Raw genomic sequence first — 17,812 nt, 5'->3', positions numbered from 1 at the left:
ACACACACAGACAGACGGACGTGTTTTCGAGAGGACCACGAGACTAAGAAGAGTCAAACACATTCTTGGTTTTCAATCAAGCTTTTAATGAAAAGATCATAAAATAACAGTTTATTTTTCCTCACTGCTGTACATTAAGACTGCAAGGTTGTGAGTGCTGAGGTCAGCTGTATTACATTTTTATGACACTTTGAGTTTGCGAGTCCCGTCGCTATGCACGGCGGCGACTCTGACCTGAATACGAGCTCTCTGAGGAGTGGAGATAAAGCGAGAGCCCGGCCTGGGTGTTGCCAAAAGCCAAGAAAAAAAGGGTCACAGAATCTCACCTTAAATACTGGTGTGTGCGTGTTAGGTCGTGTTTGAAGTCTAGACGGTGGCATCCATGTTCGGTGTGTGTGCATACATGCCAGCAAAAGTGCACCTGGGTGCGTACACCTTTGCATGTGAAGCGTGTTTGCCAAGGGGGAGGGGTTTCTTGGTCTTAAATTATTAATCAGCAAAGACCCTACATGTCCATTCCAGAGCCTCTCAGCCCCACGGATCCTGATACATTATTGAGAGGATCTTCCTGAAGAAAGGAGACCAGAGAGGAAGCTTGATACACCCACTGCATGGGCAGCTCCACTAATCAACTCTTCAAGTACTTGTTTTTTTAGCAGCTAATCATGTCTTTCAATTAATGTAGTGCACAACAAGGTGACACTGTGCCTTTGTAAAGTAAATTAAATCAAAAGGGGTAGCTATGAAATTAAGCTGCTACAAACTCCATTTAAAAAAAGCATATTTTGGTTACACATGGACGGCAAACAAAAAAGTGTATAAATGCTGAGCTGTAATGGCAAGATAGCACAATTCTGTAAACACTGAAAGTTTTGAGGTAATTTGGTGCTTTCTGTTTTTTAGTCACAGGAGGTACAGTAAATACTGACTGAAATGTAAAATGCAGCAGAGTGTAGATACAGTCTTTTGGGCAGTAACGGAGATAAAAGAGGGTCAAAGGGTTAAAGCAGGGGGTCAGGTGTAACCGAGATAAAGCATTGGGACAATAAAGCTTCGAGCTGCTGTAACGGCACTGGAGGCCATCTTTAAACTGGCTTTGGTTTAGTCTGCCGAGGTAAGAAGGAGCATCTCCGTGATAACTGGACAGACCAGCCCCTCTACTACACAAAATGCCTGGAGAAGATGGTAAAAGCAACGTCCATTAAAAAGGTGTAACAACAATAAAATCGAGACATGAGATTTAAAAGTAAATGCTTCGAGCTCAGTACAGTCACTCGGTTGCATTTCCTGCTTTGTATATTCATTTTTAAAGCTTTTGTAACACTGCATACTGATATGATATTCCAACAAACACACAGGAACAATGATGAGGTAAGAAGAGAAAAGACAACGAGTAAACCGTCAGTTAAATGGGAAGTGATATGAGAGCGCCCGGGCCTTCCCAGAGGCTTTGAAAAACATACAAAGTGCACTTAGTAAAGCTATCTCAACCCTCCGATGTCCAACTAACAGACACTAACACACATAAGCGTCGTGAAAAAGAGATGGAGGAAGTGGTTTAAGACAAGAAATGTAACAATAGTCACAAGAACACTAGCGTTCAGCGGAGAGACGTGTTGGTTATGTGCATGTTTTTTGGTGTGAGAATGTTTTTTTTCTAATAGCAGCAGCATGGCAACACCCAGACAGAGCGAGCTGGAAAGATACAGTAGCCTCCTTTCTGTACAGGCAGGTCACAGCGTCCTGCCTGCGTCCACAGACACACACAAGGGGTTAAAGTTCAACTCCCCCGGTGTGCAGTCATTCAGTGAGAACTCAAGGAACATGGGCGAAAAACACCCACAGTGAATCACATGAAATAAAAACCCTACAGACTGTCAGGTAAAGAAGATATTAAATGCCATAGACCATTTTCTTTGAGTTGGAAAAAATAAAATCAGTTCTTCCACAAAAAGAGTCAACTTCACAGATCGTGGTTAATGGCTATGTTTGTGTCTCATTTTTGATTCTCAGCTTGAAATCCTCAAAACAAAAACAAAAAAAAGGGGGTCCTGCCTCCACCTCAGTCTCACACACTGAGCATAATCTTTGCAGAGGTGAGGGCAGGACCAGAAATAAATACATTCATCACTGACAATAGACATTTGATAAAAAAAGAACACTGTTAATAAGTGTTTGCACCAACTTTGTATGAGGCCCGGCCAGCCAGAGGTTTGTGCTGCTTTTCACCCACAGAACACAGGCAGCTAAAGAAAACAATAGTTTCAAAACATCATCAAAGCAGAAATACGACAATAACATTCACAGTTAAGACTACCAGAGAAGCCTGTTTACATGCAGAGAACAAATCAGAGCTACATTCTCCAGATAGGTTTCAAGAACCGCCAGCATAAGAGATGTACCATGGTACTAAAACAACCCCAACCATTCAAGCATCACCCACCCGCTCCTACATATTAAGAGACCCAATCAGCAGAGGTAGTCCTCAAGTGCATTTGGGTAAACACAGAGACACAACATTGAGCTAAAGACCCTGACTAACAATGCCTTTTGATTAATACGTCAAGGACGCACTGCCCACCCCCATAGCTGCGGTCCCATCTGAAGACAGGCCAGAGGGCAGGGGGGACCGGGGCGCAGGGTCACCCCAAAGCCAGCTGGCAGAGGGTGGGGGGGTGCCCCTAAACCTCACACTCCTCCCCTTAATTGAATATGCAGCAGTTCACCCCATGTTTGACGCTATGCTTTTGTTTTGGCAGCAACCTCTGTGGAAAAGCATCTTTCAAAAAAAATACACACAAAACCACGTCTCTGACTGGCCGAGCCTCGACTGAGGTCTGTAAAACTGTTAAAGTTTATGTAAACAATGAGATAAATACATATGTTTCTTTTTTTAGAGCCACACATGGTTCCATAATCATTCAAATGTGCTTTGGTTTAAAAAATAGTTTGTGGATTTGGGTATGAGCTTTTTTTTTCTTCGTAGTTCTTTGTACAACTTTGCAACTATTTCTGAACATACTGAGTTACTAACTAAAATGTAGACTTGTTTCGAGCTGCCTCGCCTTTGTCAAGGCTCTTTGTGTTAGTTGAAAAAGTACCCCCCTGTTTGTCTTAAATATGAAACTAGTGTTCTGCTTTTCCCATGATTAAAATACAGAGAAATCGATACAATACTATGTCTTACAAATGTAGCTGAGAGTCTGCATTCACAGATGCAGAACAATCCCTGAAGTATTTGAGTAGTAGTAGTACTAGTAGTAGTAGTAATAGTAATAGTAGTAGTAGTATGGTCACAGTTTGGAGTTCGTAGTTTTTTTTCTTCGTAATGTCAAATAAGCAAGCATTCAAATGCAGCTGCAAAGTCTTGCAGAGATGGCTAGAGATCTTGTTGTACAAAAACACTGTTTGCATGACAGACATTATGCTGTACTGCAGTAAGTGCTGACAAGTACAATAACGTTTGAAGGCAATGCATTGTGGACTCCCTCTTAAGCTAGAAGAGGTCACAAGCAACAATGGATCAGGCGATAAATAACGTGTGGTTTTTGGGGGGGTGGGGAGTGTGAAAATTCATAGATGTACCATGCAATCACTAAACAGCAACTGCTTAACAGCAAGACACCAACATCCAACATAACCAAGTAACAACTGTGGGAGTCCAGGACGCAGGTACCTTAAAACGGTAGTGATGTTTGTGTAACTGTAGCTGCATCCCTATGATAACAAACATTTCACAGACCATAACATGAGGACGAAAGAGGAATTTAAAAAAAAAATCAAGAAGACAGTTAAACCAACATAATAGAGGAATGCCTATACCAAAAACTTGTAGTGAAGGTTCATGCTCCACAGTGTTACTGTTAAGAGGAGATACACTGGACAGACAACAGAGGGGCCTTTCCCATCTTATGGTTGCTTACGATGAGGTAAAGCTTTAGAGGTTTAAAATAATTTAAAATCATTCTGTGGTATCATGGGTTACAATCAGAAACTAAAGGATGCCGCAGGAGACCGATGAGTTGTCCGACTGTCCAGTGCATCTCTGCTTCTCCCTTCTTATTACAAGTCTTCACAAGCCTGGCTCAAAAAACTAACAAGCAACTTGAACTTCACATTAAAATTCTGATTATAATTCCTATCTTTTTTTTCTTTTTCTTTTTTTGGTCTGAACAGAACACATACAATGTCATCAAGTCCTGTTTTTAAAGTCAGGGAATATAAAGTGATAAGGACTCTGGATACAAAAAAAAAAAAAAGAAACATGTCCGGGGAACATGTGTTTTTTAAACTTTACCGTTTTCGTTCTGCTGGTAAAGTTTACATTTTACCGGCCCACCAATCAGCACAAGCTTTCCTTGCAAACCACGAGAACCGTCCTCGGTATCAGAGTCATTGGCCACAACTCCATCAAAAGAGTGGATGTCTTTGTCTGGACTTAGAATATAATTCATAATTTGTTTTATACAGCAAAAAGAAATCAAAAGTGAAATAATTTAGTATGCTATATATCTTAAGTACATCTTTTTAAAAACTTTGGTTATGAACTTGTCTAGCAAAGTTTGTTAGTTAGCTCTGTTCTCCTCAACATTCATAAGATCTTTGGAACACTATACATCTACACTAACTAACATCTATTTGCTCCAGGCAGGAAGCTACAGTACACTTTGAGGTGGGGCCACATTGAGCAGGGCGCCCGAAAAAGCTATTTTTGACAAGTAAAAACAACAGCTAAAAACAATATTAAATGTGTAAAATCTATGAGCATTAAAAACCTGTGTTGAGAGATGGGCAGGTTAAAGCATCAGGTGAAAAGTTACCATAATCTACACACTTTTTACAGATAATTACATAGGAACTTTCAACTAATCAACATAGAGTTCGTAAGAGTAATCAGAGGTAGCGAGGTCACAAGCCTATATAAATAGACTTTTCTTTTTTTTCTGAGGGGAGGAAAGCTATACAGACAAAAAAATAAACGTACCCACTGAACGTAATGTCCAGTCTAAAAACACCCTTTTCTCCCCCCCCATCAAACCCTCCCCCTCCCCGACCCAAATCCCTCCCCTCCACAAGAAAAATCCCAAGACCTTCCAGTTTAAACATTCACTGAAACATTACAAGTTCTTTAAGTCAAACAAGTACCTCGAGGGGTTCATCTTTCCAACCAGGGGTCACTCCTGGGAGGACTTGCAGGCAAACCCAAAAGACAATGGAAATCCTCCATATTACAGCTGAAGAGAGGACCTTGAGTATTTGTTGTGAGTAAAACTAAAACTTAATCCAATGTCATCCCAACCGTGAACTTTCAGTTAAAGCATGGAGATGGTCCCAAACCCAGTAACCCCTCCTCTTACATACAGATCCCTATCACCAACATAACAAAGGATATAAAGCTGTCAGGGTATCTTTTTGCTGAATTATTGCCTGTATTGTTTGCACTGGTTTTTGGTCAAAATAGCACTGGAGTACAGAGGGGGACTCTAGAGCTGATCAGATTGAGGAACAATCTGAACGACTCAAAGACTCACAGGTAGAAGAGAGAAAGGCTGTTGGGGGATATGAGGTGAGGGGGCTTGACATTACATCAGTACCCACATTCACATTTGACAGACTTGCAACACAGACCAGAAGTCATGCCACTCCACCATGGCTTTGTGACTTTGGAGAGAGACAGGAGTTGTTGTCCCTCTAGAACTCCTGAGAGGTGAGCAGACATCGCTTGATATAAATGATGACATGATCCTTGCATCCACAAGATCCCACCGTCACCAAGAGCCCAATGTGGCTAACAGCTACATCATTCACTTAGCCGGGGCGTCGTAAACTGGAATTAATATTTTTAACCGTCTGCGTGTGAACGTGTACGTGTGCGTTTCTTTGCTGTTGCGATGGAAAAAAGCTAGAGAAATGTTTGTGTTTTTTCTATTCCCAGAGTTCTTTGGCTTGATGCATTTCTAAGAGGGTGAGGTGTGCATTCTCAGGTGACTGATGAGGTTGCGCTGCTGGGTAAACTTCCCCCCGCATAGCTGGCATTCATACGGCTTCTCCCCAGAGTGGACACGCATGTGCTCTGTCAGACGGTACTGGCGTGTGAAGCGCATGCCACACTCTTCACATGCAAACGGCTTGAGGCCAAGGTGGCTACGCATGTGGCGTGTCATGGTGCCCCTCTGGGTGAACATTTTGCCACAGATGTTGCAGGGGAAAGGCCTGGTAAGCCAATGGCTCTTTTCGTGTTGTCTCAGCGTTGCCGGGTCTTTGTAGCTCTTACTGCAGACTGTACACTTAAACGGACGCGTTTCAGAGCCAAAGGTTGAGGGACCCACGGGTGCAGACAGGTCCTCTGCCTCCTCCTCATCTTCCTCTTTCACAAAGGTCCCTCCCTCCTCTTTGATGTACAGCTCATCCTCAGTATGTGTCTCCACGTGAGCGTTGAGCTGCTCAGAACTGGGAAAGCCCTTACCACAGGGAATGCACACATAGAGGTTGTCTCCGAATGCTGGCTCAAAACCTTCCTGCCGGTACACGTAGTTGGCGCCATGTCCCCCTCCTGTTCCTCCTCCTCCTCCTCCTCCTCCTCCTCCACCTCCTGCACTCTCTCCGTCGCTTTGCCCGCTCTCGTCGCTGTGGTCCTGGCCGTTCTCTCCTCCTTCTTCATCATCCTTACACTGGTCAGAGGTGAAGCTGCTACCACTGCCCCCTCCAGCCCCAGAGGAGCGTCCATCCTTAGGACCCACAATCACCCCATTAACCAGCGGCCTGTCATGGTCTTCAGACTTTAACCCTGACGCCTCTTTCTTAGGCCATTCGTTCTTGCGAGCACCTTGCCGGGATTTCTTTTGGGGTGGGGGGCCATCAGGCTGGTTTTGGGTTTCCTCTGAGGCTTTGGAGGAGGAATTGAGCTCCATGTTCTCTGAGCCACAGGTATCTACACCTGGTAAGGTGGTAGAGGAATCATCCAGTGAGGCACTGTTGGTTGTGGATACTGAGGCAGATTGAGGAGATTCTTGGGAGTTGCTGTGAGGGCTGAGGGCATCGGTGACTGTGCCCGCAGAGGGAGGGCTCTTCTTGGACAGGTCGAGTCCAAGGTCTGGCTCTCCAGCACTTCCTCCACTGCTGAGGTTACCGTTACTGCTGCCATTTCCCCCATTCCCATTCCTGCCAGAGCTGCCGACAAACATCTCATCATCTGAGAGCTTGTCCCGAAGGCCTTCATCCGGCTGTTGCTGGTCGGCATCGGAAGGGGTTGGAGGATAGTGGTTTTTGGTGCCAGCAGGGGTAGAAGAGGAAAGGCGCTGGTTGTTGAGGCGTAAGCGGCTGAGGGGACCTGGAGTGGAGGGTTTACCTGGCAGTGGTTTCCCACCGCCGCGTTTGAGCTTCTTTCTGCACAGAGCAGCGAGGTCATGGAGCTGGAGGTAGCTAGCTGCGGTTAAGAGGGCACTGAAGTTCTGCTCGCTGCTCTGGTCCGATGATGACAGGAGCTTCCCAGTGTAGATGAAGTCCAGAACTTGTCTGAATACAGAGGGGTTAACCATCTCTGTGTCGAGGTTAATGAGGTTATCGTGGAGGACCAAAGATTTGAAGTAGATGCTGCTTGCCGCGAGAATGTTCTTGTGGGCACGGAAGAGCGCATTCTCCACCACGATGATGACATCACACAGGAAGCCCTTGGCTCTCTGCTGGTTGAGTTGCAGCAGCAGTTGTTTGGCATGATTTGGCAGTTCCATTTCCACCTTCCGTCTTTCCTTCACTCTCTCTCTCTTCCTACACGAGCACCACCTAAAGCTGGAAGACAAAAAGAAAAAGGTGGTTTATTTTACATGGTAGACGTGAAATATAAGACTTATACTTTGATGGTATACTGAGGTTGTTTAAGACATTGTTTATGCCAGAGTAAAGAAATAAAAGAAGAGTAGAGGTCTTCAACGCAGCACACAAATGGTTTCCACACTCAAGTTGGCAACGTACGAGAAAAACTTTTTGACCAAGAAATGTTGTTTCCTGGTCTTGCTTGGTCAACACAGCATGCATAGAATGTTTTTTTCCCACAACTTTGGTTTAACATCAAGTTTATTGAAGCCTTCAGAAGGATTAAAATGTCATACAGGTTGAAAACAACTGACAGTTTAAGTGCTCGCATGTCTGGCGCATCTCCAAAATAAATTGGATGTGTTATGACTCCCTCTGTGACCACATCAATCTAAGCCGTTAGCTCCGATGGGTAAATTAGCAAACTGTTAGCACAGCATGCCACATAATCACATGGCAGCTTAGAAACGGGAACCCTTCCATCCCTCTCATCTTCCTTTTTAAACAAATTGCAACCCTACAAGGATCAAGTTCTAATTGTACACATTGCCACTGTTCTGGCACAAAAGGCAAAGGGCGGAGCAGAATAAAGGGTAAAGTAACGACTTCTCGGGGCTGCCTCCTCTCAGCTTCTCTTCCCTATCTCCATGGAGTGACTCTAGTTTCGGTGGGGTGCCCTCTTTGGAAACTTGGTTCATTCTCATCTCCATTAGGTCATGGTAATGTCAGCCCTGCCCCATTGTCTGAGGTTGGGGGTCGGTGGCACAGCAGGGCCGGGGGGAGGGATTAGGTGACACCTGAGCAGGTAAAACTACACAGGAGCTGGGGCAGAAGAGTGGGGGAGAGGGTGTGGCTCAAAGACAAGGACGGCAACACCTGATCCTCCAGAGAGGCCCTCATTTATGGAAATAGGACGGATGAATCTCATTCGCTGTTCAACTACATAGTGATGACCTATTACATACCACAGTGCTGTCCTTCTGGTCTGACACTGAAAACACACTTTTTAAAAAGAAATCTAATCCACAGCTCAAGTGTGATGGCAACAGTATTAGTGAGCGTTAGTGGGAGCAGCAGGGTCTGTCCTGACTCATGTTTAACATGTACTCAAAGCCCTGGGCATGCTTGGAAAATGGACACACAGCGTTAATGCTCCGGTCGGGGCAGGGTATACCGTATTACAGGAGATTACACATTAATGCAGAGAAATGCTTAACTCAAGCCGTAAATACATGTGAAAATGTGCCATTTTAAACCAGTGCCAACCTGGAGATTTACTGAAAATCAGCAGAGAAGAAGAGACATGTTTCAACCCAGCAACATGCCTGAATGCATACACACATGTACTCTGTTTACCAAACTCTGCTTGACTTAAATTCACAGAAATGTATCGGACCAAAGCTCATTCATAAATCACAGGACTCAGGGAACCATGTTCAGCTTGTGTTTCCTGTTTTTAATAGGATTCAGAGTATAATAACCACGACTAACTTCATAAGGACAAAGAATGAAGGTCAGCATCACCACAGATTACTTTGATTCAGTTAGAGTGAATTAGGGTTAGGCATGTTTAAGTATGATTTATATACTTCAAATTCCTAGCTCAATAATGACACAAAAAATCCTTTTGAGTTTGTCAATCATTAAACAGCCTTTGTTGAGAGAACACACATGAAAAAAGTGACAATATATGATGGAGATTTGTCAAAGGCAACACTGAACATTGTGCAACAACAACTGCGTGGAAATTGTTACAGGAGATGGCTGGCTGATGCATCAGAGCTGTTGGAACAGTCGGGCTAGCTGATACAATCAGCTGGAGTGATCATTACTCTGAGGTCCAGGCCTGGGCTTGCCTCCTCTGCTTTGACACTTCTACTCATGGTCTTTTTCTTCTTCCCCTCCCCCGTCCTTCCTCTGCTCCTCTCCTCCTTTCACTCTATCCTCCCACCCTCACCAGCCTCTCGCTGGGCAAGCGCACACATCCCGGTAACCCATTGCCGTCCCAATCTATGAATTATAATGAGCTACTCTGGAATACATAACCCAGATCTGCAGTTAATCGCAGTGCATGTGCTACGGGGGTGCGCGGCACTCAACCCCGCAGGCAGTAATGGAGAAGAGGGCTGCTGGAGAAAGAAGGGCCTCTGCTACGATGCCAGCCAGGAAGCCGTATATCAGTCAGGTCTCTCTCTTAGCATACACACACACCTCTGCAGGCTTTATGGGGGGATTCAAGAGGCTTTTCCAGCGGGCCCACATAAAAAGGGGGCTGGGCTCAGAGTAGAGAAGCCAGCTCAGGAGAAAAAAAAAAAAAGAGCCCTCCCCCACCCCCTCCACTCCTCATCCCTCGTTTTCTCTCTCCCTCTCTCCTCCCCCCCCCACATCACCCACACGGCTACCCTCTCCCCCTGGCCCCTCCAGTGCTGTGCTGTGCTGTGCCGGCTGGATTCCAGGGAGCTGCTAATGGATTACGGCTGATCTATATGCAGCTAGGGTGGGACACGTGTAGGCCCAGCTCCCCTTCCAATGGTGCTGCCCAGGAAAGCAGGCTTATTACCACAGGGGACAGATAGGCCATCGCCATCATGGTGGCTCCATCTGTGAGTGCATGGCGCTCTTTGCAGTTTGAAGAAACACTTTCGACACCCACTTTCGACACCATGTCTTGTTTCCTCACAGCATCGCAGCCACAGAGTGACAGTGCGGATGAACAATTCGACAGATGAACCTCATAAGACAGCTGGAATGATGTTTCCAACATGCACGGCGACTCCTTCATATGTTACGCAGTGAGAAAGCAGCATTTCCTGCAGGGTTGGATCCCTGTATTTTTGAGCCCTTTGCTGGCAGGGAGGTCGAGAGATGGTTAGATAGCTGGTCAGGGGGGGGGCATGAGAAATAGAGTGGCGCCAATACCAAAACCAGTAGCGGTATCGGCCTCCGATACTGCTCTACTGCGATCTGATACCATCACCAATTATCCCCCAAAATCAACTGGTTAATTATCGCGTGAGAGTAAACACCAGCAGTGAGGTTCCAACTGTTTTATGTCTACTTTTTAATCCCACTTGTAATTAAAGGGTACTTGATATCAGCCAATACTGAAGTCTATGTGTATTATGGGCACAAGGAACATCTCTAACGACAAACAATACTTGCTCAGACCAAACATGGCTCCACATACCAACCAGCAGCAGCAGCAGCAGCTTTGGGCCTTAGACTGCAGACTAACGGGGTAGATGTTGCCCTTCAAGCCCAGCCACAGGATCAGCTTTCCTTGCCTGCAGTGTTAACCTTTTCAAAAAGTGACCGGGACTAAATGTTAGAGAGGGAAGCCTTGTTTCAAAAAACACAGCACCCTACCGCTCAGCCTCAACCTTGACTTGCTTGCGTCAGGAGCCCGCTGACGACGGGATGACAAGACAGGGATGTTTACAGACACTTGAAAGACACGATCGGGATAACATATCCATGTGTTGATTTTAGGCTGCTAGCATGTGTCAAAGTGCTCCCAGACATGATTTAAAGTCAGGCTCCTCTCAATTAAACACTGCAGATCAGGATTATCTGGTTTGACTTCATTTACTGCTCCCTGACATTGCTTCTTTTTTTTTTCTTTTTCCCAAGGAGTTTATGGATTAAACAGCGAGCTAGTAAACCTTTCAGAGTCAGTGTTCATGCAGGGAAGGTGACGGAGGGAGCAGGGGGCTGTGGCACTAATCTCCTGAGCAGAGGGGTAGAGAGCCAGGAGAGAGGGCAGAGGTGAGGCAAAGTCCTGTGGCGCAATAACAAAACACACCCTACTACTGTGAAAGGTCAACTGCTAAACAACCAATAGAAAACAAGACTGAGGAGAACATATTCAGGGCTATCTCCACACTGTCTCCTTTCAAAACTATACAGTTGTTACTTTGTAAAAGTGTCTACATGGTCACATTGTGCGGGCGATGATTGGCAGAACAGACAGATGTGCAGGTAAAGACTGACACTGCACGCGCTGACAGTCTCCCTGTGCACACACTCACATACACAGTGCACTTAAACAGCACACACTTACATACGCACACACACACACACGCCCAGAGAGTGGGCTGGTGGGCAGAGAGAGTGGGGGAGGGGTTAGGGGGATGGTACAAAGCCAGTTTGAAATACAAACACAGAGCAAACCACCTCTGAGCCATTTCAACATGGCTGACTCTGCTGCATGGGTACGGGTGATCCATGCAGGACTCGTGGGTGCTGCAATTATCAGAGTTTCATTCTTCTAAGTGAAAGGGACGCTCACAATACAATGAGGAGATTACACAGAGGAGGTCTGCGCTACGGCTACTCGCTCAATACTCTCCTTTTCACCTGCCTAAAATCTGCTGCATCAGAGGGTATAATGAGGAGATCATGATTCTAGTTTTATGTAGCATTTAAGACACTTGTTGTTGCCTTTATATGTTAACACAAAAATAATACATGTTCAAATCAGGTTAAGACAGGTAATTGGAGAGCGAGTTTATTCATGCAGTAACCTGGTGACTGTAAAACCTGTAGTTACATGCAAACGGTCAGCGAGTCATTTCCTGATCGTATCTTTAAACATAAGTGATTGACAATTACTTAAGGCAGGCTGTGCAGTGCGCGTTTTACAAACAGTTTACAGTTTGACTGATCAAACAAGCGTCATTGTTTCAGTTGTAGCAGTTTGGTTTGTTAAATGCCCTTTCCCTGTCTGAAGTCTTTGTCACGTAAACGCACATTTACATGCACAGGTGTAGAATCCCCGTTAAGCACATGCACAGAAATCCGGTTTCTCCAGCTGATATCGAGCAGCGTCAAGCGGGTTTGCCCCAAACCTTTAACTCGTTTAAGGGAATAGGTTTCAGGATTCCACGATGGGTCATTATTCAGGCTGCCGGTATCTATGCAAGCTTTATGTGTGTAAAATGTGCTGAGAAAAAACAAGTAATTTCAAAATAAAATGCAAAGTTGAATCCAAACAGTGATACTATTTACAGCCATGTATCTTGTGTAATACTGTAGTGCCATGGAGAGCAGCATATGCAGGGCTTCTGTTCCAACCAGAGACAACAGAGGGTGAAATATTAAGTGAAATCACCTGCTGTGGTCTTTGCTTGAAATAAAAACCTGCCTGCACTCGTGTCTCCATGGCAAATGGTTGAATAGCTGTGATGCGGAGCATCTGCTAGAATTTTGGACACTGATCCAATTCTGGTTATAATCTCTTCAGAAAAGCTGCAGGGGGAGGTCCTGCTGTACAGAAGCTCAAACACATTAAGACAAGAGGTAAAGGCGGATCTGTCTTTTCTTAGAGGCATGAATTTCTACAGAAAAGTTGGATACAAATGCTGGAGAACAGGTGCATGACCCTTTAGCTGCACGGGGGAAGTACATGAATTACAGTGTCCCTACCGCAGTGTGGGCAGAACCCAATTAAGACTCATTTTCTGTCAGGCGGTTCAGCCATGTTGCAGACAAACAAGTCCTGCCCGGGGTGCAGCGGAATGAAAAGAGCCCCGTCCATTTCATCACAGGAGGGGGCCGATGGTTGCAGCGTACCCCAGATGTGCCAGCGCTGTGCAGCATGGGAAGAAAAGGCAACACTCTCTCTGTTTCTCTCACATACACACGAGTACATGAATCCTGTTACATGTGGACAACTAAACCTGTGATCAAACCACAGATTCAACTCTGTGTGAGTTCATGTTTATAAAGAAAACGGCTGTCTAATTGGCACCAGTAAAAACAGGATTTTTTCTAAAAATCCAAAACATTTTAACCAATTAGTTTTGTGACGTAAACGTCATCCACTGGTTAATGTAGATGCTAAAGCCACAGCCAGGCCTGAAAGAGGAAACAGGTACACAAGTATACTTTGTAATGCCTCCAGAAATAGTGGCAAATTAACTACTTAAAATGAATCAGTTATTTGCTGTCACATTTAAATAGGTAATTAAACAAGTTGTCCACTTGTAAAGGCAGGCAGGACAGGGCAGAATGCTGAATGCATTTAAGGATGCCTTCAGGTGGGACAGTATCTGTCAGTCACGTGCTGAACGATGGTTCACTTTTTAACTAATTTGGAAGAAAATGGCATGACTAGTTGTTGTGTTGGGTTGAAGAGGAAACTAAAAAGACTCTGAGAATAACACTGAGTGTCCGGGTAAAGTTCAACCGAACCAACGCCGGCCTCTTTCAAAGACAGTAAGAAGTTACCTCTCGCTCTATTTGCCGTGGGTTTATGAGAGCTGTGCAAATCCATTCATTTAATTCAAGCCGGATATAAACAGTGAAGCTAACAATTGGCAAACACACATTCTGTATGTAACTTTGTACTCATGCCAGAGTGAAGCAATCAGCCACACTAACCAGTAAACATATGATTGGTATGATAAAGTGCCCTCTGTGTTGAGAGAATGAACTGTTGATGAGATAAACCCCCCGTCCGTAAAAAGCAGCAGATCCACATGACCTGGAGCCTAATGCGTTGGCTAAGGACAGAGGGCATGTTGGGTAAGGAAAGATCCTGTATGGTCCAAGGTTTTACAGAGCTGCCACCCCGCCCCCCCCTCCTCCTCTACCTCCCCCTCCTCGTTCTCCAGCCTTTAAACACTGCATAACCTTCTGGCTATCAGCACTACATTCCACAGACTGTTTCTTCTTCCTAAAGAACAACAACAACCCTGCCCTGAGGTGCTCCAGCCACTCAACCGACCAAACTGCCCTCCAACAGGCAGCGCAGAACAGAACATACAGATCCGTATGGATACGACAGCCCAGCACAATCTATAAGTCCTTGTGGAACATGTCAGCAGAACATATAGCCTAAGTAGCCTTACCGCGCCGCGCTGCCCACACACGCCACTGTAAGCCATGATGCACACAGGATACTGTGCCTGTGCCGAGGAGGGGAAGGGGACGAGTAGGGTGAGGCAAGACCAACGGGCCGATCATGAGGATCATGAGGCTCACACATACACACAGAGGGGCCTCAAATTACCCTCCCGGCCCCACTTTGTAGTCCATAGTAATCAATGAAAGTAGTCACACTGATCAGTTGACTTGTCTTGCACATTTTAACGGCCTATTATTAGACCAACCTATGTATAATGTATATTCAACAACAGCTACAATATGCAGATAATAAGCTTTGGCAGTATAAAGGAAGTACAGAGTACAAACGTTTCTGTCGTCTTTTTTGTCCCTATAATATTTCATTTACTCTCCAAAAGAGGAGCGATTCATTAAAACACAATGAGGTAGCCTCACTCACGCAACTTCTAATTCCAGTAATCTGCATATCTGTACAAGTCTTTTAACACTGTGTTGAAAATAATGAGATCACATGATCCAAGCATTTATCACTGTCAGCCTTCAAAGTTTATTGCATTTACGGATGCAGCAACGTCATCCTGACACGCTCAAGGAAGTACAGCCAGGAGCCCTATTCCAGTTTTACAGGCCTCAGACAATTAGATTGTGTATATAAAGTCTTGAAAGTCTTGTGCTTTTTAACTGAACTGCTGAAAAGCACAACTCAGCTAATTGTTCAGACATATTTCAGGGAGGCAGGCTGAGAAATTGCACACTCGACTTCAACTCAGGGAGGGTGTAACCACCCAAAATAGTCCTATAATTCTCATATTATAGCCTTCAGCAGCCTGCAACCATGAACAGGGTAAGAAGAGGTTGTAAAAAGTAAATGGATGTGTCGTCATGTTGCCAATAAGTTGACAGAGAATGGAGTCTAAAGATGTCTCAGCATCTACAGAAATTAAAACAGGGAGAGTTTGCATGTATCAAAATGATTACTTTAAATTGGTTTATGTCAACATCTTCCCGGATGCATTTCATCTGAAGAACAGAAAGAGTTGACGTGTGACTGAGTCACAAACTAGATTATGTGAAACCACTATCATGCACGTTATGACAAGGACAAAAACAGGAACATCATTGTGGCTAACCAACTTCAAACCCACATTTTATACACAGCACTCGAGGTTACTGACGACAACTCAGGAACTATAAGCGACACATTTCATTCAAGAACTGGCTAGATTACTTTAAGAGTACTCAAATGGAACTGCTACAAAGCTTGACTGCATATACATCAAGAACAAAAATCCTAGAATATCACAGATTTAGTCTTTAGCTGACACTGAGCAGTGTACAACAAAGCTTAAGTGGGACTAAACATTTGGTTTGTACAGCAGCCAGTCAAGGGAACCCACATTTCTGACATTCCTGTGCCTTATTATCTCCATGCCCCTTGGTACTTTAACAACACTAATCACCTGAGAAGCCGAGCTGCCTTCACACCTGAGCACATACATTGTTTTATCAGCTACAGGGAGGTTTTACATCGACATTTAAAAACTAAACATGTAAGATACTGATGAAGTTCAGGCGCTACAGTCTAATATTCTACACCCGGAAATCAATATCACGTAACAATGTCTCTGTAGAGCAGTTTTGGGTCACAATGTAACGCTACACCCACACTGTAGCCGATCACAAAGATGGTCGATGTATAGCAGTAACCCACCTATAGGCTACAAAGACAGATACAATCCACTGCATGGATACAATTCACTGTACAAGACAGCGTTTTAAACCTCAGAGTAGCTGCGTCTACATTGTGCTGAGTGTATCTGCAATCCTGTTAAATCATTTTATTAATTAGCCCAACCTAAGACCACGGTGGCTTAACCTACATATAAACAATGCAGGTTACACTACAGGTATCGACCGCAACATCTCTTTGATTATCGGGATGATTGCGCAAAATACCGTGCGTAAAATCCACACAATCGCTCCAGTTTCATCAAACACATTAAGAGCAATTTACGGCGATTTGGGCAAAGTCAGTGTTGTGATTAGACGAGAGCGATCGATTTAAATGAAACCAGCAGCGAATAGCTCTACGTATAGGTAAATACTACATTGAACGTAATGGATTATAAAACATATAAAATGATGTTAAGAGTGGAAACATGTCTGTGCAGCGCTGCGACGAGCCGTGTGTGGGTCTTTTCTGTCGCCTAATGTGCTTTGCCAGCCTGGTAATCGTTTGGTACACACACTCTGTTGGGCATCTCTTCCAACAAGCACACGACGCTGGAATAAACGCCACAATTGTTCGCTTACCAATTATATTGCGGGATCGAGCACGAGCTGCGATAAACTCGAGGTAATAAAGTGGGATTTCTCGGCTTGCCAAGCAGGCTGGTAGAGCCAGAATAGGCACCAGCGGAGCCCCTTTTTGTTGGCACGCCGTGGAAAAAAACACCAGCGTAACGCCGAAAACCCTCTCGATCCTTGCAGCAGCAGCGAGAAAAACGATCCGAGCAAAACACACGCAAAAGCATACCCTTTACGCATTCACAGCACACATTAAAGAGAGGAAAATCATTTAAAATACCTTATTACATCGGTAGGATCGTTCTCAAGCGTTCTTTACCATCCTCCTGCTCATCTCACAGCCTTCGGGACGCCATGTTGCAAGCTTATGACGTTAGGCTTCCTCACCCCTGACCCACATTTGAATAGGAACCAGCCCAGAGTGCAGCAGAGAAAACATCCCACTGTGGGAGGGTTTGGCCACTTTCTCAGCCCGGGACCCCTGGCAACTTTACCTGCAAGATGGCAGAGAGAGAGAGAGAAAGAGAGAGGGAGGGGTATGCAGCGTTCACACTGGTTTAGGCCTTCTTCTCCCAACAGTACGACACTCAGCCCTATAGCCTACTATACTGCTGTATGCAGGTCCCCGCTGCAAAAAGTGTCTTACATGGCAAGTTATGTTGTGTAATGTAAAGGGTTTACCTTTCTTATGTTTAAAGCTCCTGTGAGGAGTTTTTCACTGGTTATAAAACAGACTGAAATTAATTCTGATTACTTTATATGAGCTACAAAAGCAAACCAGACCATCAGCATCAAGATTGATTATTTCTATATTATTTTTAATGCCTGAAACTGCTGGCGGGGCGAA

At 44.8% G+C, this 17,812-nt stretch overlaps 1 protein-coding gene across 1 annotated transcript; it reads right to left on the bottom strand.

Moving 5' to 3' along the window:
• Positions 1 to 5,751: 5,751 nt before the first annotated feature.
• Positions 5,752 to 17,335, bottom strand: LOC138610765 (hypermethylated in cancer 2 protein-like). The gene is made up of 2 exons (XM_069683578.1): positions 17,246 to 17,335; positions 5,752 to 7,788 (listed from the first exon to the last, which is right to left on the bottom strand). The coding sequence occupies exon 2, from the start codon at positions 7,728 to 7,730 to the stop codon at positions 5,958 to 5,960; it is 1,773 nt and encodes a 590-aa protein (XP_069539679.1). The 5' UTR covers positions 7,731 to 7,788; positions 17,246 to 17,335; the 3' UTR covers positions 5,752 to 5,957.
• Between the last annotated feature and the right edge of the window lie 477 nt (positions 17,336 to 17,812).

The sequence above is a fragment of the Semicossyphus pulcher genome, unplaced genomic scaffold (genome assembly GCF_022749685.1).
Source record: "Semicossyphus pulcher isolate SPU_LCO1_2020_fin unplaced genomic scaffold, fSemPul1.0.p SCAF_6, whole genome shotgun sequence".
Lineage (NCBI taxonomy): Eukaryota > Metazoa > Chordata > Actinopteri > Labriformes > Labridae > Semicossyphus > Semicossyphus pulcher.
Note: the sequence above shows the minus strand (reverse complement) of the source record. Positions and strands in the feature narration are given on the sequence as shown.

What these genes read in the sequence shown, in the direction of transcription:
- LOC138610765 (XM_069683578.1), bottom strand. Translation starts at nt 7,730, where the DNA reads ATGGAACTGCCAAATCATGCCAAACAACTGCTGCTGCAACTCAACCAG.